At 50.4% G+C, this 27,968-nt stretch overlaps 1 protein-coding gene across 2 annotated transcripts in view; it reads left to right on the top strand.

The window, feature by feature from the left end:
- IPO4 (importin 4) overlaps positions 1 to 27,968 on the top strand; it is a 2,629,293-nt gene that overhangs the window by 1,020,434 nt on the left and 1,580,891 nt on the right. For both annotated transcript variants that reach the window (XM_078644926.1, XM_078644927.1), the window contains exons 8-10: positions 19,721 to 19,822; positions 19,958 to 20,041; positions 20,598 to 20,759. In XM_078644926.1, coding sequence (XP_078501052.1) covers positions 19,721 to 19,822; positions 19,958 to 20,041; positions 20,598 to 20,759 — 348 coding nt within the window. The remainder of the gene's footprint in view (positions 1 to 19,720; positions 19,823 to 19,957; positions 20,042 to 20,597; positions 20,760 to 27,968) is intronic.

Raw genomic sequence — 27,968 nt, 5'->3', positions numbered from 1 at the left:
ACCCCTTAAAATAAGCAGAAAGGACCCTTCATACTTTGGATGTTCAGAGGTGTTTTTTTTTATTGGCATTTTTCAAAGACATAAAATTTCCAACATTTAATTAACATATAGACCATTGTACAACAACATCCATCATCCAGTTTCTGCAGTGTTTATAGTATCACACATAGCCACATTTTCCATTGTGCAGTTGCCAATTACAATGATTCAACTCGGTACATTTTGTAGATATGCAATCAAGTATGACCAGTAATCTTTGGGCTTTGATCCTGTGGGTAGCTCCTCTTCATAAGTATGCAGGGTGTCTTTGCAATACACTAGATCTTGAAGCCACTGTTTAACCTTTGGGGCCTTCCTACCTCCCCAGCACATTGATATCCTGCGTTTGGCCAGGAGTAATGCAATTACCCAAAACTTGTGATTAGTAGCATGCACTTCAGGCAACAGACCCAGCAGGCACACCCGGGCAGTGCAGTCAACAGTAATGCCCACCATAGTACCCAATGTTTGTGTTACCTTCACCCAATACTCCGCCACTGTCGCACAAGACCATGCAAGGTGCATAAAATCAGCTAGTTCAGTATTGCAATGTTGACATTTAGAGTCTGTGCGTAAACCATACCTGCAGAGCCTTGCAGGAGTATAATAGGTCTGGTGGAGGGATTTATAATGTAGCATGCGTAAATTCCCATTGGGTGTTTGCAAACCAGTTAGCGAGCATGTTATGGCCCATTCTTCCACTGACAAGGGTTCGTCAAGGCTATCATTCCATTTCTTTCTGCGTAGTATCCCCTATATCTTCCTGTAATTTAATATATAATCTAGACACCATGTGTTAAGCAGTAGGTGTGGACAGCAATAATTGCAATGTATTCAACTGTGGTGGCTCCTCGGGATAGGACGAATATAATTTCTTTATCAACCCCTGTCGTCTATGATATATAAATCTAAACACAGTAATATTTGATTGCTTATATAGGAGAGCTCATCAAGCGATTTAAAAACGCCATTGAAGTATAAGTCTCCCATAGTAGCAATACCCACTTATCATAGTAACCCCATGCCTACTTCCTCCTGCGTCACTGATAGCTCTGGGTGATGCTGTAGCAGCAGTGCAGGAGTGTATAATGGCAGTTTATGTGCCTTTCGACCCATTTCTCGCCATGCACCATTTGTCGCGTCTATAGTGTTGATATCCCGTTTATGAAGTGGTGGTCTACAGTGAGTAATAATAGCATTCAACGGAATTGGCAATGCATCTCCTTCTTCAATTGCAACATGAGTTAGATAAGGGATTTGATGGTACCAAAAATGCGCATATTGTGCTTTTGCGCATAAGTAATAGAGCAAAAAATCTGGAACCATGAGGCCACCTCGTGAGTATGACGGTGTGAGTGTATGTAATTCGATCCAGGCCTGTTTACCTGCCCATATTAGGCGGAGCATCATGGTGGAGATTCTGCGAAAGACTTCAGTCGGGAGTTTAATTGTGTAGGAGAGTAGGCTCTGCTTCCTATGGTCACCCCCACTTTTTGCTTTTGCTTTACTGGTTTTCGACTTAGATGTGGCTGTGGGCCTGCTAATCAGACCCACAGCCCAGATGCACTCTCTAAATTCACACCATGTACTCTAGGTACATCCACAATTGGGAATTGGCTCACCTTATCAGCCCCTGTAGAGGTGTACCCTAGGTACTCAGGGCATAGGTGTAACCAAGGCCTAACAGGGACTGCAGCATGTATTATGCCACCCCTGGCTGGCCACTCAAACTGACACAACTGGCTGATCACTCAGCTGGGGCAAGGTTGTGTAATCACCCCTTGCTTAAGTATGGTATTCCTATATCTACCCTTAAATATAGACACACAGTAACCTATAAGTCACTCCTATGGCAGGCCTTAACAATCCTGGAGGCAGAGAGCTTGGTTATGTGTGAGTTGGTGCTCTAGCATGAGCTGAGCCTGTCTGCAGCTTTCGGAACCATGTCCTTATAGCTGTTCTATGATATTGCTATACCATATACTCTTAAGTGCATTATAATCCTCGCGGTTGAATGCTAACTTTGGTATGGCTTTATCTAAACATGTCGTGTAAGGTGTCATACGCTTTGGAATACTACCCCCTCGCCAATTCTGGCGACGGGGGTAGCATTCCACCCTTCTAGAGGGAGAAGACGTTGTTGCTGACTATCCCGGTTAAAGTTAACCAGAGCCCCAGCGTCACAAAATGGCTGCCACAGACACAAGTCTGACCTCCTGCTGCTGGGAGTCCTTGCAGCGAGGGAGGCCTGGACAATAGGTTTCCTGCCTGGAGAGGTGCGAGTACCACCGCATACAGGATTTTGTGTATTGGGACAGGGAGGGCTGACTAGAATGAGACATGCCTGGGGCACACTAGGTGCTCAATGCATACCCCAGTTCAAACCGGTTGCTGGGGCACTCCATCCCCAGCTCTGGCGCGAAACTGCACAAAGGAAAGGGGGTGTAACCACCCCCCTTCCTGGTCCCACCCATATGAGGGACCTAGTGACTAACCCAGCCCCCTTTAGTAGTATAAAGATAGGAGCTGACCCAGGAGACTTTAGATTTGAGCCTGAACTGAAACTTGAAACGAAACTCTGGACCCTTCTTCATTCAACCGACTTGAAAACTGAAGAATCTCCCTTGTGGCCAAGGAGTGACCACCCTGGGAAACCAGGCACCATCCAGTAACTCGACGGCTTGCTTTGTCCCCGTTCCCGCCGGAACTCGAGCGCAGAGCTTGACAAGACCTCGGCTCCAGGACTCCTCTGACCCCACTGCACGACTCCAGCACAGCTGAGCTCCGTGGAAGGCGTCGGAATCCGTGGAACCAGGCAACTTGGAAAGTCTTCAACTTGCTAACAGCGCAGCTCCTGAGGCATCCTCGAAGCTGTGCACTGGGGACTGAGACACCCGACACCGAGCTCCACCTACACCGAAGACCAGCCCTCCACACTCCACGAGATCTGCGTGGGGCCCTTCTGCTTGTGTTCTGCTCGATGCGTTGTCCCGGTTGCTGGCCAGTTGGCTAGTAGCCCTGTGATGACGATTCCTTTGAAAATCCATCGCTGGTCTGGTTGCTCCAGACTGGCACTTGCTTCCCTGAAAAGGTGAAGTACCTCAGACCCTCCTGGTCTGCACCAGAAGCTCCTTGTGTATCCTGCGTGGGTTGCCTTTGCTTAGGCTTGTTGGCTCCAATCTTGAAGTCGACCCCTTCATCTGCGAGAACCTTCGTGGGACAGCTCCTCTCCAGCACCTGGTCGTCCTCGACTCCTCCTGGTCCGCGTGGCTGCAACGACCAGCTTCACATCCGCACCTGATTGCTCCTCAACGATGTCTGGTTCTTTCCTGGTTCCACCTGGTCACTGGCTCGTGACCTAGATTCTTTCCCCTCTGCTTTCAGGCCCTCTTCATCCTAGATCCACCCTTGGATCCACCCGGACATCTTCCTCCTGGTCGCCTGCAGCATCTTCCTCCAAGGCTTCATAGGAATCAACGAGAAAACCCGACACACTTTGACACCTATGCACCCGCAGCCCGTGGGTGAGGTAACGCGAGTAATTCGGTGCCCCTGTAGGGATTGACTATCCTAGTGTCTAGTTTTGTTAGTTGTACATTCCTAGTTAGACCGGAAGTGTCCTAAATCTTCGATTACTTACCTTTAAAGTTCCCGTTGACTTTCTATTGACTCTCGCGTGAGTGTACTGACACTGCACGCGCTGCCTGTGGACCTCCCACTCCTAACCTAAGGGTCAGATAGTGTAGCCCCAGCGATTCTCTAGGCCCAAGGCGTGGTTCTTATACCACTTGCTTAGTATATGGTTTTACGCGCCCCTAGGGCCTGACTGTAAATTGTGCTATTTAAAGTATTTCTAAGTGTAACGTGTTATGTGCTTTTGCCTCTGACCTCATAAAGAGTTCAGAGGAGTGTGTTAGTGAATAAATACATATATATTTTATATATATCCTGTGTGGTGTCCTTTCATTTGGTATTCAAGGGGTTACATATGATAAAACAGCTGGCTTTACACGCCCTCAAGTGTCTTTTAGCCTAAGACTGTACTGTCCACGCTACCACTAGGATAGCTGCTCTATAAGGTTGACTTACACCCATCACCATAAGGGTTGTTTGGACTGGTGCAAGGTGCTCACTAGAATAGTGAACATCATATACCAGGCCAACTTCTCACAAATTGGAATATTATTAAAAAGGCATAGAAATTTTGGTAGGATAACCATCTTCACGATAGCTAGTCGGTCGGCCAATGATAATGAATCCGTTGCCCTATTTTATCTTCCATCGCACTAATTGCCCTGCCATAATTGGTGCAGATCACGCTCTGGGTCGCGGTGATACCAAACACCTAAATATTTTACAGGTTCTGATTGCCACTCCAGTGGATATTCCGTGGGTTGTGGGTGTGTAGTATCTGTTAGTGGAATAATCAGGGATTTGGACCAGTTTATGTTAAGACCAGAGTGTTGACCAAATTTAATTTACTCCCTTAGTAGAGGACTCAAATGTAACGCAGGGTCACGGACATATAGCATCATATCATCTGCATACAACGATATATGCAAGGGTCTCTGCGGGAACTGAAGCGCCGAGTAGTGGTGTCCCTGCCTAATTTTGCATGCCAATGCTTCTAGCGCTATCACAAATAACAAAGGGGACAAAGGACAACCTGGCCTCGTCCTCCTAGCAATAGGTATTGTGTCTGATATGTATTTATTGACTTTGATACGCGCCGTCGGCGCTGTGTATAGGATTTGTACCCATTGCAAGAAAATAGTGGCGCACCCCATGCGCCTCAAAACCGTATGTAAGTAGGACCATTCAATAGAATCAAATGCTTTGGCAGCATCTAAAAGAAACGCAGCAGTCTTAGAGGTGGGAATCAGATAATGTGAAAGAGCAAAGAGAGTTCTGGTATTATGCGCTGTTGATCTCGAGGGAATAAACCCTCACTGGTCCGGTAATAAATTAGTCATAAGTGGCTGTAGTCGAGTGGCAAGGAGTTTGGCCAAGATTTTAGTATCAACATTGATCATAGACAATGGTCTATAGGAATCTTAGTATTCAGGATCTTTGTTAGGCTTTAAAAGGGCAATTAACATGGCTTCCCTCAATGACGGGGGTAAAATGTGCTTATCATGGGCGTCTCCAAACATTTTTACTAAGTGTGGTGCTAGTTGATCAACAAATGTCTTAGAAAATTCACAGGTGGACCCATCCGGGCCCGGCGCTTTACCATTGGGCAGTGACTTAATGATCTCTTTGACCCCTTCCACTGTGACCGGTAATAACGGGTAATCTTTTTGTGCATCAGACAACCATGCTATTGATACGTCTGCTAGATAGTCCATTATTATGTCAGGTGAAGCTGTGGGTAGTGAAGCGTACAGGTCACTATATGTTTTCATGAATTCTCTCGATATGCCCTGGGCATCCTGATGTAGCTCCCCCTGTGCATCCCTTACCACCTGGACCACCTGTGGTGCCTGACCTGAACATATTTTAGCTGCAAGAACCCTTTCTAGTCTACCTCCTTCCCCGTATGATCTCGCTATGTGACGTTTTGAGACATATTTGAGTTCGTCTTCCGCATATGTTTGGTATTCCAACACAACCCTAATATCCCCCAATATCCTTGTGTCTTGTGCGCTCGTATGCATGTTCCAATGTGCGGAGCTTATCCTCGCATATAGATATCTGATGTCTAATATCTTTGAGAATGCCCGCAGTAGTACTTATACAGACGCCCTTAATCGTAGCTTTAAAAGCCTTCCGTGACAGGCCAGGATCCTCAGCAGTAGGTGAATATAGGTCAAAATATTCTGTTATTTCCTGACTAATAGTGCCAGTATATACTGAGTCTAGTAATGCATTCGCGTTAAACCTCCAGCTAAATGAGGGCGGTACATAGTGTGGCATATTGATGGATAGCAAAACCGGGTTGTGGTCAGAGAGTGTTCTAGGTAAATGACACAGAACGTGTCCACAGTAATATATCATCGGAGCCCAGCTAGTAATCTATGCGAGACCAGCTGCCATGTGCAGCTGATGTGTGAGTGGCTTCCATTCACCCAGGGTATCGATTTCTCCAGATGTCAGTAAGACGCATGTCAGACATAATATCTTTTAAGGTGCCCAATGCCCTTTTATGGGGTTCTACTGTCGTTCCTGATCTGTCAAGGTTGTCGTGGAGTGCAATATTGAGATCACCGCCCCAAAGCAATGAAATGTCTGGTAATTCACTGATTTTGCGCCATAGTGTGTGGTAAAAGCCAGGATCATCAATGATGGGGCCATATGTTTTAATTATAGAGTCTGTCCCCTGAGTGTACCTGTTATAATAACATAACACCCCAGCTCATCCTTCATAGTAGCGTCTATATTATAGTGCAGTCCTTTTTTAATCAATAGGACGACCCCTCTAGAATAGGAGTATGATGAGCAGTGAATTGTCTTCGCCCACCTACGCCCGATATTAGCAGTAGAGTTGGGCGCAAGATGTGTTTCTTGCAGGAGTGCAATATCAATTTGCCACCTGTCAAAATATACAAATAGCTACCGAATTTTTTTCGGGTTATTGTGCCCTCTAATGTTCCAAGTTAACAGATTTAGATGTTTAGGTTGTACCCTCACAGTAGACATCGCTGACTCTGTATATCCCTTGTAGATCGATTGCAAATGTGACAGCATGCACCATAGACGTGTTCTAAGTAAGAATTATTTTGTTGTTGTTCTGGATTTCAGCGATGTTTCTCATGTACATATGCCTGTCTAACAATACCCTTCCACCCACCACCCACTTCAGCATCCCAACCATGCCGAAGACATACCCCAGAGTAAAGAAACAACATAACTTAACTTTGTTGGGGGAGCACCCGTTTGGGGAGTTTGCCAAGTGCACACAACTCCATCCAGCAAAGTGGATGTGGTCATGTGTACATTAGTGATGCAGATTCCAACAGTCGCTGCAACATATGAGTTAACATAAAGACCACCATTGGGCCAGGCCATACCTGGTCCACATAATACACTGTCATGGTTGTCCTCTCGTGTCCCCACATGACCACTACAGTTTGCAATGTGATATGTTTGGGGGGAATGGACACTTATTAGTACAATAACTGCTTTGTCCAAATGTACCATATAACCACAGCATCATAACCTTTGCAAACCTCCCTCCGCACTACGGACATCGACATAGCATAGATGAGCAAACACAGAGCATCAGAGTTAACTAGTTAACCTGTGTACAACATTCCACACTATCTAGAAAGTCTGACAAAACCAGAACAAATATGAAAAGTAAAGGCCCTTCCACCTGCGGCAGGCAGCGATACCATATTGTCAGTGTCAGTGAAATTGCTCTCCCACCCTCGCAGCTCCACCATTAAGTGAGGTGCCCCTGCCCTTGCACTCTTGAGTGTTGGTGTTCGAGGCCCTCCTCCACCCGCAGGTTTCCCTGCGCCTCATCCCTGGTGGTCCAGTGGACCTCTGTCTCCTTTCTTTCTTTCTGCTCCTTCACTCGTTTTTCTCCCCTTTCTATCTTTCACCTTTCTGCACCTCTGTTCTTGTCCGCCTTATTTCTGCCCATTTCCCTTTCTCTCCCTCTGCTCCTTCACTCGTTTTCACTCGTTTTTTCCCCTTTCTCCTTTCTGCACCTCTGCTCTTTTGTGCCTTATTTTTGCCCATTTTCCCTTTCTCTCCCTCTGCTCCTTCTCTCGTTTTCACTCGTTTTTTTACCCTTTCTATCTTTCACCTTTCTGCTCTTTTCTGCATCTCTGCTCTTTTGTGCCTTATTTCTGCCTATTTTCCCTTTTTTCTTTATCCCTTCTTTCCTCCCTTTACCTTTCCCCGCCGCTGCTGCCCCCGCGGCCCCTCCCCCCCCAGCACGACCGGCCCAATCCAGCTCCCCTCCCCGCTCCCGCCTCCCAGCTGTCCAGCCCTCCCCGACCCCTACTTAGTGGCGGCCACTGCGGGGACAGGCGAGCAAGACCACTGACTCATTGTCAGTGAAATTGCTCTCCCACCCTCGCAGCTCCACCATTAAGTGAGGTGCCCCTGCCCCTGCACTCTTGAGTGTTGGTGTTCGAGGCCCTCCTCCACCCGCAGGTTTCCCTGCGCCTCATCCCTGGTGGTCCAGTGGACCTCTGTCTCCTTTCTTTCTTTCTGCTCCTTCACTTGTTTTTCTCCCCTTTCTATCTTTCACCTTTCTGCACCTCTGTTCTTGTGCGCCTTATTTCTGCCCATTTCCCTTTCTCTCCCTCTGCTCCTTCACTCGTTTTCACTCGTTTTTTTCCCCTTTCTATCTTTCACCTTTCTGCACCTCTGCTTTTTTGTGCCTTATTTTTGCCCATTTTCCCTTTCTCTCCCTCTGCTCCTTCTCTCGTTTTCACTCGTTTTTTTACCCTTACTATCTTTCACCTTTCTGCTCTTTTCTGCATCTCTGCTCTTTTGTGCCTTATTTCTGCCTATTTTCCCTTTTTTCTTTATCCCTTCTTTCCTCCCTTTACCTTTCCCCGCCGCTGCTGCCCCCGCGGCCCCTCCCCCCCCCAGCACGACCGGCCCAATCCAGCTCCCCTCCCCGCTCCCGCCTCCCAGCTGTCCAGCCCTCCCCGACCCCTACTTAATGGCGCCCACCGCTGGTGCACCGAAGGCGCATCAAAGGCAAGCACGTCTGCGCCCGTCTGCGAACCGTCCGCGACCAGCACCAGGAACCCTGGACCTCCGCCCCGCCAACGCTACGACCCAGCAGCACTCCACGCACTCAACCCAGGCTGCAACAACAACTGCAAGCTAGCATCACCAGCCGACACCCATGGACCCTTGAGCTGTCACCGCTGCCGGCACACCTGCAGCACCGCCAAGAACACGGATCCAGCACAACCCGCCCACAGGAACACAACCGAACTGAAGACCCTGCAATGCATCCTCCTCAACGTCCGATCCCTCCACAAACACGCCACAGAAATCTGGGACCTCCTCGACAGCACAACCCCAGACGTAGCATTCTTCACCGAAACCTGGACCAACACCACCTCGGGACCGGACATCGCCATCGCCATCCCCCAAGGATACAAGATCTCCAGGAAGGACCGCCCCATCCACCCAGGAGGAGGAATCGCCATCGTCCACAAATCCAGCCTCCGCCTGAGCACACTCCCTGACGAGTCCACAGAACTGATGGAACACCTTCACTTCAAGATACTGGCCAGCTCCACCGCCGCCCTTCGAGGAACCCTCATCTACCGACTCCCTGGACCCCGCGGACCCTTCGCCAACTCCATCACGGACATTATCTCCCCGCAGGCCATCGCATCCACCAACTACACCCTGCTGGGAGACCTCAACTTCCACCTCGACAATCAACTGGACCCCAACACCACATCCCTCCTGGACAACCTCCACAACATTGGACTCCGCCAGATCGTGACCGAGCCCACGCACTCAGCAGGACACACCCTCGACCCCCTCTTCACTACAGGAAACTCCATCACCTTCAGCCACACCACCGAACTCCCATGGACCGACCATCGTTGCGTCCACTTCACCTTCAGAACACCCACCATCCACAGACACCAGCACCTGCTTCCACAAAGAAACTGGACCAAAATCACCGATGACCAGCTCACCTCCTCACTCAACAACTCCACCCCAACCATCGCGGAAAACGACGACCCCAACACCGCAGCCCGAACCCTGCATAGATGGATCTCGGACAGCACCAACACCATACCCCCCTCAAGAAAAACAACAATACCCGTGCCAAGAAAGCCAGATGGTTTACCACCGAACTTCGAGAGTCCAGGCGCACATGCCGCCGCCTCGAAAAGGCCTGGAGAAACACCAAATCCACAGAAGCCCACAACAACTTCAGAGCCGCCACCAACGCCCACCATCAACTCATCAGAGAAACGAGGAAAAAAGCGATTGAAGACAGAATCTCCACCCACGCACACAACAGCAAGGAACTCTTCAGCATCATCAAGGAGTTCGCCCAACCCACCAGCGAGTCTACCGACATCACTCCCTCACAAGACCTCTGCGACAAACTCAGCATCTTTTTCCACCACAAAATCAAGAGCAGCTACGACAACTTCGACGAAGACAACCGACACACTGAACCCTCACCAACCACCCCCGACACCCGGAAACCAGCGATTGATCACTGGACAGCCCTCACCACCGAAGACACACTGAAGACAATGAAGTCAATCCACTCAGGGGCCCCCACGGACCCCTGCCCCCACCACATCTTCAACAGAGCCGCCAACACCATCGCACCCTTGCTCCGCCAAACCATCAACCGCTCCCTGGCGACCGCCTCATTCCCCGACGACTGGAAACACGCCGAGGTCAACCCCCTCCTAAAGAAACCCTCAGCGGACCCCACCGACCTCAAAAACTACAGACCCATCTCCCTGCTCCCGTTCCCAGCGAAAGTCATCGAGAAAGCCATCAACAGCCAACTCGCCACATTCATTGAAGAACACAACATCCTCGACTCCTCCCAATCTGGCTTCAGAAAAAACCACAGTACGGAAACCGCCCTCCTCGCCGCAACAGACGACATCCGCACCTTACTGGACAAAGGAGAAACAGTAGCCCTCATCCTCCTCGACCTATCAGCGGCGTTCGACACAGTCTCCCACCGCACCCTAATACGCAGACTCTACGATGCAGGAATCCAGGACAAGGCCCTCGACTGGATCTGCTCCTTCCTCTCCAGCAGGACGCAGCGGGTCAGACTCCCCCCTTTCCTCTCGGACCCCACACCTATCACCTGCGGAGTCCCCCAGGGCTCCTCCCTCAGCCCGACGCTCTTCAACGTCTACATGGCTCCACTTGCCCCCATCGTCACAACCTACGGACTCAACCTCGTGTCATATGCAGACGACACCCAGCTCATCCTCTCCCTATCCAACGAGCCCAACACCGCCAGACGCAACTTTAGAGAAGGCATGGAAGCCGTCGCCAAATGGATGAAAAACAGCTGCCTACAACTAAACACCAACAAAACAGAAGTACTCATCATGGGCCCAAACCCCGGCGCCTGGAGTGACACCTGGTGGCCCACCGCCCTCGGAAACCCGCCAACCCCCACAGACCACGCACGCAACCTGGGAATCATCCTGGACTCTGAGCTCAAAATGGACCGCCAGATCAACTCTGTCTCATCTTCCTGCTTCCACACCCTCCGCCTCCTTCGTAAGACCTTCAAATGGATCCCCCTCGAACACCGAAAGACAGTCACTCACGCCCTGGTCACCAGCAGACTCGACTACGGCAACGCACTCTACGCCGGAATAAACAAAAACCTCATCCGCAAGCTACAGAACATCCAGAACGCCGCCGCAGGTCCTCAACCTGCCAAAGCACTGCCACATCTCCCAGCACCTGCGCACACTCCACTGGCTCCCCGTCCAGGCGAGAATCACCTTTAAGATGCTCACCCACGCACACAAGGCCCTCCACGGCACCGGACCAGCATACCTGAACAGCCGACTCAAATTCCACGCACCCCAAAGGACCCTACGATCAGCCCAGCTTTCCTACGCTGTGGTCCCCCGCACCAGAAAGACCAGATCGGGAGGCCGCTCCTTCTCCTTCCTCGCGGCCAAAGCATGGAACGCCCTTCCGCTCCACCTCAGACAGACAACATGGCTCCCCATCTTCGCAAGAAACCTCAAAACCTGGCTCTTCGACAGACCCCCTCCTTGATGGAATGGAACCTGCACCCCCCTAACCCCCCCCACCCCTAGCGCCTTGAGACCCTTACGGGTGAGTAGTCGTGCTTTAACAAACTCCTGATTGATTGATTGACCCCAATTGCATTAGTGAAGTTTGACAAACATCATCAGTTCGGGGTTCCATGCTGGCGCAGGCCCAGTATAGCAGAGGTTCATCTATGGCCTCCTGCATTAGTTCCCAAGTGGCGCTGTCTGTGTAAGCCCTCGTGGTTGTATATGTTCACCAGCAATATAACCTGCTAACTCAGAACACTCTCGAGCCTTACCAGTTTACATTGTATGAGGTTCAATGAACTTATCCTTTCCATCGGCGCTTATTCCGAGTCTCGGGTTTGTTCCGCCCGCTTCTGTTTTTTGCGCGTGTTGTTTAGTTTTTTGCGAAAGTCTTGCGCTGCTTTCGGCGTCTGGAGAAGTGTAGACCTGCCATCATGGGTCACCCGCAGTCGAGCCGGGTAGAGCATAGCGTATTCTATTCCGAGTTCACGCAGTTTCTTTTTTGCTGTTTGAATTCCTTTCGCGACAGTTGGACCACCATGATAAAGTCTGGGTAGAATTTCAATGCATTGCCCTGAAAATTTCTGACGTTTTTCTCAAGCCAGTCTCAGAATTACATCTCGGTCCCTATAGTTGAGAACTCGGGCAATGATAGGTCGTGGAGTAGCGCCGGGTTTCGGTCTCGGGGCCAGTGACCTATGCGCGCGCTCTATCAGGAAGACCGTTGAAAAATGTTCTGCACTGAACACGTTGTGGAGCATGTCCTTTATATATGTTTCCATTTTTCCCGTGTTTGTGGATTCCGGAACTCACGCGATTCTGATATTATTGCGCCGAGATCTCGCTTCTAAGTCTTCCGCTTTGTTTTTGATAACATTCAACAATTTTTCCATGTCCGCGCACTTTTGTGTCGTGGCATGCGATTCGTCCTCCACCTCTGTGATATGGTTTTCGGCCTCCACGAGGCGCTCACCATGCTTGTCCTGTTTAGCCACCCGGAGAGCAATGGTGTCCAATTTTCCATTAATGTCCTGCAGACTCTGTTGAATGGCCTGCAGAACACCTTCCATGCCAGTGCGTACCGTAGTTTGTTTCAAGCTCTGTGTCCGAATGCGCCGTCGGACGCTTGGCGTGTCTTTTCGTTTCAAATGGTAGCTTAGACTGTTGCTTATCCAGTTTCCCCATTTTTGCAGAAGGCCGCCTTCTAGCCGCGGATGTAGCGTGCCGGCCGTTTAGTTAGTGTGCATGTGGAGGTGCGCAGGCCACAGCTCCCCTGGAGGTGGGTATTCAGCTGGTAAAACCTCAGAGCTACTGACCCATCGACACCTCACAGCATATTAATCTTCCAAATAGTAGCGGGGGAATTTCATGGATTGCAGAGCAATGTCACAACAGGACTGAATTCCTCTGTCACAAAGATATATCAGCTGGCTAGATATCCAATGGCGCAGTCGTATTGTAGATGAGCTCCTCGTTTGCCAGTCTATCGTAGTGACATCAGACACTTACATGCGTGCGCACATTATAGGGGCATTATAGTGGCGGCAGGATATGAAAGTAATAGCTGGTACAGTCTATTTATCGCATAGCAGGAGCAGATAGTAGCAGCGCCAGGTTCGTGAGCAATAATAAGAAACATCCATTCATAATTTTACAGTGCTGCCATCGAGTGAGTGCCAACATAAAGCCTCCAGGGAGGGTGCTCCACCATTTTCCTCTGTGTACCTCTCAGGTTAATCACAATGCAGTGAGCTTGTGGCATGGAATACAGTCACGAAAGCTGAGAGCGGAAACACCACTAACAGATATCTCACATCACATGACCTCGAGATTTGATAGGGCGCAGATGAGCAAAAATCGGCTGGTATGGAGTAGTGAAGGTCTGCAACACCCGCTGCATCCGCACGCTTCATTCCATCTTAGGTGCCACCATTTTACTGATCGCCATTTCGCGCCGGGAAACGGGGCACACACCATAAATACCTCACTCGCGCCGTGCATTGTCTAGGCCTTGCTTTGTTAGCGCGGCATGAAATGCCTTCCCGCCACCGCATAAGAAGTATTGCAAAGTCTCACTGCTGTTTGCCGCATTTCGCTCTGTGTCTGTCCCGAGTCGCCGGCACGCCAGGGCGCCACCATTTTGCACCCTCCAGGCCCCGTCTCGCGCCCGGCCGCCTCACTCAATATTTCAGAATTAATCACTCGCTGCCAGCTCGTCAATCAGCTAATTTTAGGGCCAAGGCATTCCGATTGCCATTTCTGCTAGTTGCAGTCGGGTCGGAGTCCGCTGAATGCTCTATTTAGCTGCAGGTTTAACCTGACCGGCGCAGCTGTCTTAGAAGGCAGTCATTCCGCAGTGCGCCCTCTAGCACCCCACATGTTCAGAGGTGTTTAAGATTTTCCGATTAGCTCCTGGTCACCTTTGCACATCCACGGAAGGGTCATCTATTTCTAAGAGATGGTATAGCATGATGGGTGTCTACAGCCATAGCTTTCGGTCATGAAAAAGCAGGAAGGCCTCTTGTATCCTAACTGCTTTTATTCGATGATCAGTGTAGCAACATCTGCTGCCCTGTTGCATGGTGTATCCATGCCAGACATATGCAGGTCGGCCACATGGACAGACACCTTTACAAGACCTCACTGTCTAGATGTTGCAAATAGTAATGATGTGGTGGTGGGATAAGCAGTTCTTCACAGATTGTTTCAATGAGGTGAGCTTGTACTGTTCATTTAAGAATGGTTACTATCTGTTAAGATTGTTTTATGGATACATACCTATTTATATTTGTCTTGATATATATTTATGTAGATATTTACCCGTCTCCGTATAGACCTTATTTGGTATCGTTTTCTTCAATTAATTATTGCTAACTATTCAGATTCAAGGCAGGTGAATCTATTAAAGATTCAGTACTAGAGAAAACAAGCATTGGAAATGCAATAGGTCTCGCATTAGGAAAGTTTGAGCTATTGGTCTTGTAAATGACACTTTTTTTATTTATGTGTTGGTTTTGAAAATAGCAAAATTAATAGCTTTGTCAGTTACAATGTCAATAGTTTTAACTTTCGCAAATGTGACACCTATAGCATTTGTAATGTAATGTGTGTTGTATTTACGTGACTTACATGTATTGATATTACAAATAACGGCTTTTAATTTTGTAAATAATTAATACTTAAATAAAATTTATTGTAATTTATAATGGCAATAGCTTAAACGTTTGTAAATAAATTTTGTGAAGATTATGTTCAGTGTATTTTATTGTGACGAAAATCCAAGAACATTGCATTTGCACCTACACACACACAGAGCCACACACACACACACACATATAGATGTGGTGGTGGATCTAGGGGATATGGTGGTGGTGGATGTGGTGGTGGTGGTGATGATGGATGTGGTGGTGGTGGATGTGGTGGTGGTGGAGGTGGTGGTGGTGGTGGATGTGGTGGAGGTGGTGGTGGATGTGGTGGAGGTGGTGGTGGATGTGGTGGAGGTGGTGGTGGATGTGGTAGAGGTGGTGGAGGTGGTGGAGGTGGTGGAGGTGGTGGATGTGGTGGAGGTGGTGGATGTGGTGGTGGATGTGGTGGAGGTGGTGGATGTGGTGGTGGTGGTGGATGTGGTGAAAGTGGTGGTGGATGTGGTGGTGGATGTGATGGTGGATGTGATGGTGGATGTGATGGTGGATGTAATGGTGGATGTGATGGTGGTGGGTGTGGTGGATGTGGTGGTGGATGCAGTGGTGGATGAGGTGGTGGATGTGGTGGTGGATGTGGTGGTGGATGTGGTGGTGGATGTGGTGGTGGTGGATGCGGTGGTGGTGGTGGATGTGGTGGTGGTGGATGCGGTGGTGGTGGTGGATGCGGTGGTGGTGGTGGATGTGGTGGTGGATGCGGTGGTGGTGGTGCATGCGGTGGTGGATGTGTTGGATGTGGTGGTGGATGTGGTGAAAGTGGTGGTGGATGTGGTGGTGGATGTGATGGTGGTGGGTGTGGTGGATGTGGTGGTGGATGCAGTGGTGGATGAGGTGGTGGATGTGGTGGTGGTGGATGCGGTGGTGGTGGTGGTGGATGCGGTGGTGGTGGTGGATGCGGTGGTGGTGGTGGATGTGGTGGTGGTGGATGCGGTGGTGGTGGTGGATGCGGTGGTGGTGGTGCATGCGGTGGTGGTGGAAGTGGTGGTGGATGTGTTGGATGTGGTGGTGGATGTGGTGGTGGTGGATGTGGTGGTAGATGTGGTGGATGCGGTGGTGGATGTGGTGGTGGATGTGGTGGTGGATGTGGCGGTGGATGTCATGGTGGATGTGGTGGTGGATGTGGTGGATGTAGTGGTGGATGCGGTGGATGTGGTGGTGGTGGAAGTGGTGGTGGATGTGTTGGATGTGGTGGTGGTGGATGTGGTGGTGGTGGATGCGGTGGTGGATGCGGTGGTGGATGCGGTGGTGGATGCGGTGGTGAATGCGGTGGTGGTGCATGTGGTGGTGGATGTCATGGTGGATGTGGAGGTGATGGTGGAGGTGATGGTGGAGGTGATGGTGGATGTGATGGTGGTGGGTGTGGTGGATGTGGTGGTGGATGCAGTGGTGGATGAGGTGGTGGATGAGGTGGTGGATGAGGTGGTGGATGTGGTGGTGGATGTGGTGGTGGATGTGGTGGTGGTGGTGGAGGTGATGGTCGAGGTGATGGTGGATGCGATGGTGGAGGTGGATGCGGTGGTGGTGGTGGATGCGGTGGTGGTGGTGGATGCGGTGGGTGTGGTGGATGTGGCGGTGGGTGTGGTGCATGTGGCGGTGGGTGTGGATGTGGCGGTGGATGTGGATGTGGCGGTGGATGTGGATGTGGCGGTGGATGTGGCAGTGGATGTGGCGGTGGATGTGGCGGTGGATGTGGCGGTGGATGTGGCGGTGGATGTGGCGGTGGATGTGGCGGTGGATGTGGCGGTGGATGTGGCGGTGGATGTGGCGGTGGATGTGGCGGTGGATGTGGCGGTGGATGTGGCGGTGGATGTGGCGGTGGATGTGGCGGTGGATGTGGCGGTGGATGTGGCGGTGGATGTGGCGGTGGATGTGGCGGTGGATGTGGCGGTGGATGTGGCGGTGGATGTGGCGGTGGATGTGGTGGTGGAAGTGGTGGTGGGTGTGATGGGTGATGCAGTAGTGGTGCATGTGGTGGTGGATGTGGTGGTGGTGGATGTGGTGGTGGTGGATGTGGTGGTGGTGGATGTGGTGGTGGTGGATGCGGTGGTGGTGGTGGATGCGGTGGTGGTGGTGGATGCGGTGGTGGATGTGTTGGATGCGGTCGTGGATGTGTTGGATGTGGTGGTGGATGGGGTGGTGGTGGATGTGGTGATGGTGATGGTGGATGTGGTGATGGTAGATGCGTGGTGGTTGTGGATGCGGTGGTGGTTGTGGATGCGGTGGTGGTTGTGGATGCGGTGGTGGTTGTGGATGCGGTGGTGGTTGTGGATGCGGTGGTGGTTGTGGATGCGGTGGTGGTGGTGGATGCGGTGGTGGATGTGTTGGATGTGGTCGTGGATGTGGTGGTGGATGGGGTGGTGGTGGATGGGGTGGTGGTGGATGGGGTGGTGGTGGATGTGGTGATGGTGATGGTGGATGTGGTGATGGTAGATGCGTGGTGGTTGTGGATGCGGGGGTGTGTTTCTGAAAGTTGTTGAAGGTATAGAAGTCTGATGCCCTGTCAGTTGGTGGCGATGCTTTAAGTCCCCCGGCCCTGGAAGTACAGAGGCTGCTAGGTAACTGGGCAGCAAGTTACTGGCTCGAAATATTATGGGATAAACTGTTCATTGTCAAGATCACACACATTTTCCAGCTGCACATATTGTAAGCTATATAGATAATTCGGTCAATGTTTATTTGTTTTGAATGCCAACTATGAAATGATGAAAATAGAAGTGGGTGAGGGGAAATAACCTTGCCCACAAAAGCCAAATTCCCAATACAGCAAGTACCATGTCATGTGAGGAAGTGACGGATGTTTTATGAGGACAACCCCTTTCAAAATTATATATTACACAAGCGAACATTTTTAATTCCACTAAAGAACATATACCTAGAGAGGAGTTAAAAACAGTGCTGAGCATTTTTGAAATGGCATAAAATGGAAATCTGGTATATAGCGCAAACTTATAGTGCAGAATGCGCCTCTGGATGACGCATGTCGCACAAAAATAATAGCACAAGAAATGAAAATGCTGCAAACAGCGGCTTTTCACGTTTGAGTCATTTACTTTTTTCCGTGCTCTTGATAGGATTTCCACCTGAATGGTATTTAATATTGCGACCAGGAATAATTCTACAAGAAATAATTCTTGATTTCTGAAATCTCAGGTACGAAGCATGACGCAAAATACCAGAAATTATGCGTGGGGCAAAATGCCATAAATTCTGCTTACATAACAAAAATGTTTACACAGGTCAAATAAAAATGCGTGAAACAAGACAGTGAAATGCCAGATTGATATATCTAAGCAGGACACAGCACTTGTACAAATGAAACCACATTGTAAACAAAGCTTAACTAAACAAGGCAGCGCTGGGAGGGGGGCTGGGCACGAAGGAAGGAGAAATGTGAGTCACGGCCGGAGGCCGGCCGTGAAAGCCTTTGATGCCGCAGGGGGTGGAGCGGCAAACTGAAAGCACGGCCGGCCGGCCGTGAAAGCCTTTGATGCCGCAGGGGGTGGAGCGGCACCAAGCTTGGCAACAGATGGCTGACGATTTGATGCTGTGCACACGCATTTTAGGTCAATGCGCTTGCGCATTGACCTAAAAGCGCACGGGCACAGCATCAAATCGCCAGTTAGGTAAACTCTCGATAAGCCCCTATATATCTCGCTCCCGCTCAATGCGCATGCGCATTGAGATAGGTCGCTCGACCTAAAAAATGTACTTACCTGTGTACCGTGGTTCTTCAGCATTCAAATCTTTCATAGATACACATGCAACTCTCCCATTTTCCCTTCAGTCGCTCACCTCATCGATTCTTCATTATACATTTTGTGCACTTAAGATTCGAAATCTGAGGTGTGGAGTCACTGGAGAGAAGGAATGAGGCAGAAGCTTCTCTCTGATTGACTGAACTTTGATTCTTCCCAAAACAATGTAGATTACTATACAATTCTATGGGGAAAAAAATGTCCAATATAAAGCAATGGAATTTACTACTAGTTGCAGTTACTGTGGGACTTCCACCTTGAGGACGGGGAAGATTCAAGCATGTCAATCTATGAAAGATATCCATACTGGAAAACCACAGAGCGCAGGTTATGCAACTTGTTTTATTTCCTCCATTAAAGTCTATCTTGTAGCTATAACAGCCTACAGAAAGTCTCCCAAGACAATTCTTTCTTCAAATTTCCATTGGTAAAGGATTTTTTTAGGTCTTAAATGTCGATCCACCATTACAATTTTAGATGCCGCAATGCCGCCCTTTCTAATATTCTATAGCCTTTTGAACACTTCCATGAAAAACATAGGCCTCCAACAGGCTTCCATTGCATGAGACTCGGCTGGTTTCCATGGAAGAAAAGTTGTTTTGGGGTCTGCAAAATGTGCCAGGGAATATTGTAGCATTTATGATTTCAATTCAAATACAGAAACTACAGGGTACGGAACTTTTTCTTATGTAAAGTGTGCAAGTAACCATTCTATTAGTCCAAATCTGTAAGTTTGTCTAGGCACTCCTGTTGAATAATGGATCATTATTTTCATGGGAACTGTAGGTGTAATGCCCTCGTAAAAAAAACGCTGTTTCAAGCTTATTTATGTTCAGCCTATTGTGATTATGGAGATTACGTCTACATCTTTCCATTCCTGTACTTTAAGTAACAGTGCATTGTCGCAGTTCATTTTTTTTATCTAGTTAAGATGTGAGACCCTTGAAGGTTCCCATTTGTTGTCTCATTGTTTACTTCTAACACCCAGACGCAGGCCAGTGAGGCAATGGAGGTGTTTGACGAGCTGATGGAAAGTGAAGCCTCGATCATTGCCCAACACTTGACGGAGATAGTCACTTTCTGTCTTCAGGTAAGAGCCTCCTCTGCCTAGAGTTAATATACCACTTCTACTAGTCAGCTCTTGGTACTTCTTTTTTCTTTGACGTTATCACACATTCCTCTGTGCTTTTATTTAAAGCAATTAGTTTCATGTTTCCTCTTGCAGATTGCAGCGAAGAACGAGCTGGGGGATGCCCTGCGTGTGAAAGCATTATCTTGCATCTCATTCCTGATTAAACTGAAGGGAAAAGTGAGTAGAACTATGGGTGGTTATTAAGTATGTAGCGATACTTTTAGACTAGCCACACTTCACTTCCTCTGAAAAATCGCAGGATCGGGTGAATAGAGGTGCAGAGTGTAGAGGCGGGACATTATTAAGCTGACGGTGCTGTTAATGTAATTGCCTGTGACACTGCTGGGGGATGTGCTAGGTGAACCTCGAAAAGTGATATCCCTGTCATTTTCTTTTAAAAATCAAGGGAAACATGAACACGTTTAATGGGGCACAGACAGCATGTTCGTCCATTTCCTCAGAGCTGATTTTAAGCAGGATATTGTACAATAAAAAAAATATATATAATGAATACATATGGTTGGGATAGAATTTAGATGGGGACTCACTCCTCCTCTCACTACAGGTAGATAAACTGTGGTAAAGTGAATTAATGCTTGGGATACCCAGCATTAATGGAATTCTCAGGCAATTCTTAGCATGTCTCCTATATATCTGCTTGAATCGTGGAACTATTAAGGGATCACATTCAAGGTGTGTGTAACACACTGTGTTTAATCACCTTTCTTTTCAGTCCATTCTAAAGCACAAACTGTTGCCCCAGATTTTAAACACATTGTTCCCCATCATGTGTGCTGAGCCCCCAGCTGGAGAGATGGACCCTGAGGATGATGAGGATGACGCTGAACTCGAAGGGGACGCAGAAGTCCAGAGCCCCAAACAGTTCTCTGTTCAGGTGAGTTGTCAGTTGAAACCTGCAAAGTGCTATTGTGAGAGAAGTGAAAAACAGATGAGTGAATTAACTGCTAATAATTGGAAGGTAGGAGGCGAAGATGGGGGAGGAGACAGCAGTGAGAGTGAGGTCTGTGATGCCTGAGGTTAACCTGGTAAACGGTATGTCTGTGGATGATAAAATAGATGGAAAGGAGACACCAGTCACTATGTAAAGTGTCAGAATATTATTCAGTTCTCCTTACTTTAGAAAAGGTGACAAGCCAACACGTTGTGACTTTTGCTTGATGAGACTTGAAATTCCAAACAAATGAATGTTAATGTTATCCTATCCTGTCAAAAGAAAGTGATTTCCTTTTCTGTGCATAATGAACCTTAATAAGACCACAATCTTTGCATTTCTTATTTGTGCAACAGTCTTGTATTTCTGCATTGTAAAATCTCAGTTGATGATCTTAAGTATAGAATAAAACACTCCTGTCCTACAGTGGGGTACGGGGGAATTCAGGATTACTTCATTTCATTGTGATGCCGACATCCGGAACAAAGCCCTAATATGAACCCCCACCTTCCTCCCCGGATGAATGCAGAGTCAGATTTCCACTGTTCTACTCCGAAACCACAAAGATCAGCTGTGGAATACCACAGGGATCCTCTCGGACTCCACGCCCATCAATATTTACATGGCTCCGCTTGCAACCATCAACAGAAACCACAGATTCAACATCATCTCCTACGCCACCCAGCTCATTCTCTTCCTTACTGACCCACACACAGCTGCCAAAAGCAACTGCCACAACAGAATGAAGGCAGTCACCACCTGGATGAAGGACAGCTGCCTCAAGCTCAACTCAGACAAGACTCAAGTCCTCATCCTGGGCTCCACCCCCTCTGCCTGGGACGACTCCTGGTGGCTGGCAGAGCTGGCAACACCCACCCACCCAAGGGCAACACACAAAATCTCAGCATCATCCTGGACGACTCACTCTCAATAAACCACCATATCAAAGCTGTCTCGTCATCCTGTTCCATATGCTCTGCCTGCTTCGGAAGATATTCGAATGGATCCTCCCTGCCTCTAGAAAATGGTTACCCGTGCGCACGTCAGCAGCAGACCCGACTACGGCAATGCATTCTGCGCAGGCACCACCCAAAAACTCCTAAAGAAATTAAAGAACATTTAGAATGCCTCTGCCAGACTCATCCTGAACATCCCCCGCCGCAGCTACATCACCGGTCACCTGAGAGACCTGCACTGGCTCCCAATCAACAAAAGAATCCCCTTCATGCACCTCATGCATGCCTACAAAAGCCCTCCACAATGCCGGACCTGAATAATTCAACCACCACCTCTCCTTCTATACACATACTAGAAATCTGTGTTCCACCCAGCTGGCCCTGACCACCATCCCACGGCTCCGCAAGACCTCGGCTAGAGTAACATCCTTCTGCGACCTTGCTGCGAAGGCCTGGAACTTCCTGCCTCTCTATCGCAGGCAACCACAGTCACTGCCTCAATTCAGGAAGGACCTTAAGACCTGGTTTTTCGACTGAACTGCAGAACCACCCCATACCCAGCACCTCAAAACCCTAATGTGTGTGTAGTAGCGCTTTACATTCTGAACAAATACACTCACCGTTGTACACTTCAGCAGCGAAACAGGGTACCATTTTTACAAGTTTGCTGTCAAGTACTGCTTCAGTCTCCGGATCAATGTTGAAGCATAAAGACAACTCCTCATTGAAGGAAACATTCTCCATTTTCGACTTTTAAGCAGTCGCAATCAAGACATTAGACGATGAGGCACAACTCAGTAAAACATTTGACATTGCAGCAGTTCACATTAATGCATTGTTCTTTCTTTCTTCTTCTGTATCACCTTTGTTGCTTCTACAGCCTCTAATGATGAAAATTAATTCTGAAGACCCAGTCAAGATACCACAGGGTCTAGTTGTCAAAAGGCACTTTTCAGCCCCTCAATTCAGGAAGATTCCAGTTACTTTAGCTGTGCCAGCTCAACTTTCTGTACGTCATAATCGAGAACCTAAGCCAGACTCTCTAATCATATATAGGGCTCCCGGTTTTATGGTATTTATTTTTGTGTCATTTCCGTCTTTATTTATCCATATTTATTTTTTGACAACTTTATCTGTATTTATCCATAATTATTATGGCTTTGTGAAAAAAGTAAAGCTGAAACTGGTATTTTTCCACATTTATTTAACCAAGAAATATGCAGTCATGCTTGAATGCCTGCCAGGTTTCAGTGATATGAACACCTGCAGAAGATAAATCCATGCACTTCTATGAAAATATGCACATTTCAGTATTGGCCTTGTGCATATCTACTGCTGTTTAAGCCTCATTACTAACATTGCTTCATTTTAACACCCTGGCCTATCAATCCACACTGTTATTGGCCTGGCAGTCATGGCAAAGTGTATTTATAACCTCTCAAACACCCAATTTCCATTTTTATCCACATTTAAAAATAAATACAGACAAGAAAATAAATGGTTTTCGATCTGTATTTATCTGTAAAAATCAGTAAAAACGGAAAACAGGGAGCCTTAATCATATATTGATCGGCAAAAGCACACTTCTATTACCAAGATACCTGTTCCTTCTGACACAGAACTGGTGGGTTAAGTTACCTTATGTTAAGTTACCTTATGGACGACCAAGTTCTTTCGGGAACTTGGTGGGGTTCCGTTGCAGACCGCCTCCTCTATGGGTATGGCTTTGTTATCTATTCGAAGTTAAGGAATCTGCGGCGAGATGTCCATCAGATGAACGAGTTACTTACCTTCGGTAACGATGTATCTGAAAGAGACACGTTAGTGATAGATTCCTTACCGTAGAATATCCCCAGGCGTCAGACTGGATCCGAAAATGTTTGCGTAGCAATACCGCTGCGCGTCAGCAGGCGTCGTCCGCGGCTCTGCGTCCGTCGTCCACGTCGTTAGCGCCGGAATGACGTCGTTGGAGTACTTAGACGCCGCCCTCGCGCGCTGACCTCAGTTCTTCTTTTTTCCGCGCCAGCTAGCGCAGATCCGGAGAAGCTCTACCCCTTAGTCCCTTTTTGACTAAACTTTTTGATCGTCTCTTTTTCGAGTCTCATCGACTCCTACGGTGCCGGTAGGGATGCCCGGTTTCAAACCTTGCTCCAGGTGCGACCGACTGATGTTGGTTACCGACCCCCATCGCCGATGCCTTCAGTGTCTAGGCCTCGACCACGACGACTGCACCTGCCCTGACTGCCGGGCCCTGACATCGAAGGCTAGGCGGGAGCAGTCTCGCAAGCGACTGGAGCTCCGGCAGTCGGCCCAGCGCCGTTCCAGGTCCCGGTCCCACAGGAGGTCGAAGGACCGGTCGCGGGGTCGGAGCCCTCGTAGCTCCGGGAGTCGGCATCGGTCGTCGGGATCTTCCTCGGGTAAGAGGCATGAGCGGTCGGAGTGACGTCATCGTTCCTCCGACCCACCCCGACGCTCGCACGACGCGGCCGGGGGTTCGGGTGACACCACCCACGCGGCTCTGACGGAGTCGCAGGCTCCGCATCCTGCCCCACACCTGCAGGTCCCTGGGCACGATGCAACGCCGGAGGAGGTCGAGCGGTACCTCATGGCCATGGGTGCCTCCCTCCTCAGCCGGGTTCCGTGGCGCCTTCGGGCCCAACGGTCCCGGCTGGAGGGCCTGGCGGGTCGGGTGCTTCGGCTCCGACGCCGTCGGGTGCCTCGGCCCCGGCGCCGCCGGCAACTATGGTCCCTGCGCCGCAAGCCCTCACTGAATCCACTTCCGGATCCGGGTCCTCGCCTGTCGACCTCGCCGACGCCGGCCCAGCGGGTGTCACCCCCGGCGCCGCTTGCCGGCGCCATCTCCAATCCTCCCCTCGATTCGGTTCCGCCGCTGGGTGCCGCTCTCGACTTCGTTTGGAGATTTCTATTTCCACGAACCGGCCCCATCCGTTGACCCTGAACTTCAGGAGATGGGTGATGAGGGTGATTGGGAGGGGTCTATGGACCCTCTGGCACAGGAGTGCCAGTCTCAACAGGACTGGACATATGAGCTTGGGGAGGCCAGTGGAATTGACACTTCGCCAGACACTGGATTTGTCCCCCCTCCCACTATCTACGGAGGAGGGGGCTGCCTACAGTGTAGTGTTGACGCGGGCAGCCAAGGCTTTGGGCCTGACGCTCTCCGTCGCGGCCGTGAGGACTAACCTCACTGAGGTCCTTAAACCGCAGGCATGCTTCACTGAGCCTCTGCTGCCGTTTAATGAGGCCTTGTGTGACGTTCTTGTGGGCACTTGGTCCAAGCCCGCCACAGGTCAGCCTGTGGATAGGAACGTGGCCAGACGCTACCGCCCGCCCCGGGCGACCTTGCTTTTTGTCCACCCATCCCACCCCGAGAGCCTGGTCATCCAGGCCTCCACTTCCCAGACCGCATTCCCGACGGCTCCACCCGATCGGGAATCCAAGAGGTACGAGCAATTCGGAAAGAAAGTGTTCTCGTCTCTGCGTTTGGGACTGCGGTCTGTCAATACTGCATGCCTCTTGGGCCGCTACACCCACACCCTGTGGGACACGGTCGCGGATGTACTGCCACAATGCCCGGAGGAGGCCCGGGCTAAACTCGCCCGAGCCCTTGCGGAGGGTCGAGATGCAGCGCGCTACTCCATCCGGTGTGGGCTGGATACCACGGACTCACTGGGCAGAGCGATGGCAACAACGGTGGCAGTTTGACGCCACGCCTGGTTGAGGTCCGCCAACTTTTCGGCCGATGTCCAGGCCACCCTTCCGGACATGCCGTTTGATGGCCGTCGCCTTTTTGGCGACAAGGCAGACCATGCGCTTGAGCGTTTTAAGGACTCCAGGGCTACGGCCAAGTCCTTGAGCCTCTCGGTCCCACGCCAGTAAACGGGTGCCTTTTGCTCCTTTCGTGGCCAAGGAAGGGGCGCTCCCACACGTGCTGCCAGCCACGCACCGCAGACTACTACACAGCGTGGTGGCAGCCATGGAAACCACCGTGGCGGCCGTGGAAACCGCCGTGGCGGCGGTCGGGGACAACGGCGAGGCCAGTCCATACCTTCCCCTGCAGACCCCGCTCTCAAAACCCTCCTAGTCCGTGCTTTCAGACCCATGTGACGCCAGTGGGAGCAGGGTTTGCCATCACCTCTTCCACTGGCGCACTGTCACGTCGGACATGTGGGTGCTGCAAATCGTCCGAAGGGGCTACTCCCTCCCCTTTGAGGCAACCCTCCAGCCATGCCACCGCAATACCACCGCGTGTCGAGGAAACACTTGCAACTTCTGCGAGAGGAAGTTACAGCCCTCTTGGCCAAGGGGGCCATCATGCGCGTTCCTGGGCCAGAAGTAGGGTGTGGTTGTTACTCCCATTAATTTCTGGTACCCAAAAAGGGCAAAAGGGGCCTACGCCCTATCTTGGTCCTATGGAACGTCAACGGCTTCCTCCAGAAGGAGAAGTTCAAGATGCTGACTTTGGCTCAGGTCTTAGCTGCCCTAGACCCAGGAGACTGGATGGTAGCGTTGGACTTGCAGGACACCTATTTCCACATCCCAGTCCTGCCGGCCCACCGGCGTTACCTGCGGTTCACGGTAGGCCACGAGCACTTTCAGTTTACTGTGCTCCCCTTCGGCCTTACCAGCGCCCCACGGGTGTTCACGAAAGTGATGGCGGTGGTCGCAGCTCATCTGCGCAGGTTAGGGGTTTCAGTCCTCCCCTACCTCGACGACTGGTTGTTGAAGGCGGGCTCGCCCCAGATAGTCGTCAGCCACCTCCAGACTACGGCCGACCTCCTGCACCTGCTGGGGTTCTACATCTATGTGCCGAAGTCACACCTGTGTCCCTCTCAGAAGCTCCTCTTCATCGGAGTGGTTCTAGACTCGGCGCAGTTTCGGGTTTATCCTCCCGAACAGTGGGTTCAGGATATTCAGGCTCTGATTCCGATCTTTCAGCCTTTATCCGGAGTCTCGGTCAGGTTGACGCTGCGGCTTCTGGGGCTGATGGCCTCCTGCATCCTTCTGGTGCATCACGCCCGGTGGCGGATGTGGGGTCTGCAGTGGGACTTGAAGTTTCAGTGGGCCTAGCATCAGGGCAACTTGTCCGACCATGTCTTGATCTCGGAGGGCACTGCAAGACAGTTGCAGTGGTGGCTCACGGACCGCGATTGGGTCAGCGGCAGATCCCTCTCCCTTCCCCAACCGGAGCACGTAGTTGTGACGGACGCGTCCCTCCAGGGCTGGGGGGGCCACATGGGAGAGGCGGAGATCAGAGGCCTCTCTCTGGTCTCCGGCGGAGTTCCAGCTCCACATCAACCTTCTGGAGCTGCGGGTGATCCGACTTGAACTGAAGGCATTTCTCCCCTGTGTCCGGGGGAGCGTAGTGCAGGTGTTCACGGACAACACCACCGCCATGTGGTACAGCAATAAACAGGGCGGGGTGGGGTCGTGGACCCTCTGCCAGGAGGCTGTGTGCCTCTGGCAGTGGCTGGAACATCAGGGCGTGACCCTGGTGGTTCAACACCTGGCAGGTTCTCTGAACGCCAGGGCGGACAAACTCAGTCGTCGGTGCATGATGGATCACGAATGGCGTCTGAACTCGGACGTGGCGCAAGGCCTCTTTCAGCAGTGGGGAGAGCCTTGGTTAGATCTATTCGCCACAGAAGAGAACGCACAATGTCATCAGTTCTGCGCGTTGGAATTTCCAAGGCGGCACTCACTCGGAGACGCTTTTCGTCGCGAGTGGAGTTGCGGTCTATTGTACGCCTTTCCGCCTAGACCACTTCTGCGCAGAGTGCTGAAGATGATCAGGCGCGACAGGGCCCAGGTTATCCTTGTGGCTCCGGACTGGGCATGAAGATATTGGTATCCAGAGCTACTCAGCATGTCTGTCGATCCCCCGATTCGTCTGCCTCTTCAGGAGGACCTTCTGTCGCAGCAGCAGGGGACGGTCCTCCACCCGAACCTGTCTAGTCTCCACCTTCAAGCTTGGAGATTGAGCGGCGATAGTTGAGGCAATTTGACTTGCCTCCTGAAGTCTGTAATGTCATTCTGGCAGCCAGGCGTCCCTCCACAAAGTCGGTATACGTCTGCAGGTGGAACAGATTTGTGGCATGGTGCACAGCAAAGGCTGTGGATCCACTCTCTGCCCCCCTTTCTGAGGTTCTCCTCCTTCTTCCTCTGGCCCAGCAGG

This window comes from Lissotriton helveticus, chromosome 5_1 (genome assembly GCF_964261635.1).
Source record: "Lissotriton helveticus chromosome 5_1, aLisHel1.1, whole genome shotgun sequence".
Classification (NCBI taxonomy): Eukaryota; Metazoa; Chordata; class Amphibia; order Caudata; family Salamandridae; genus Lissotriton; species Lissotriton helveticus.
This window is presented reverse-complemented; position numbering and strand designations above follow the sequence as displayed.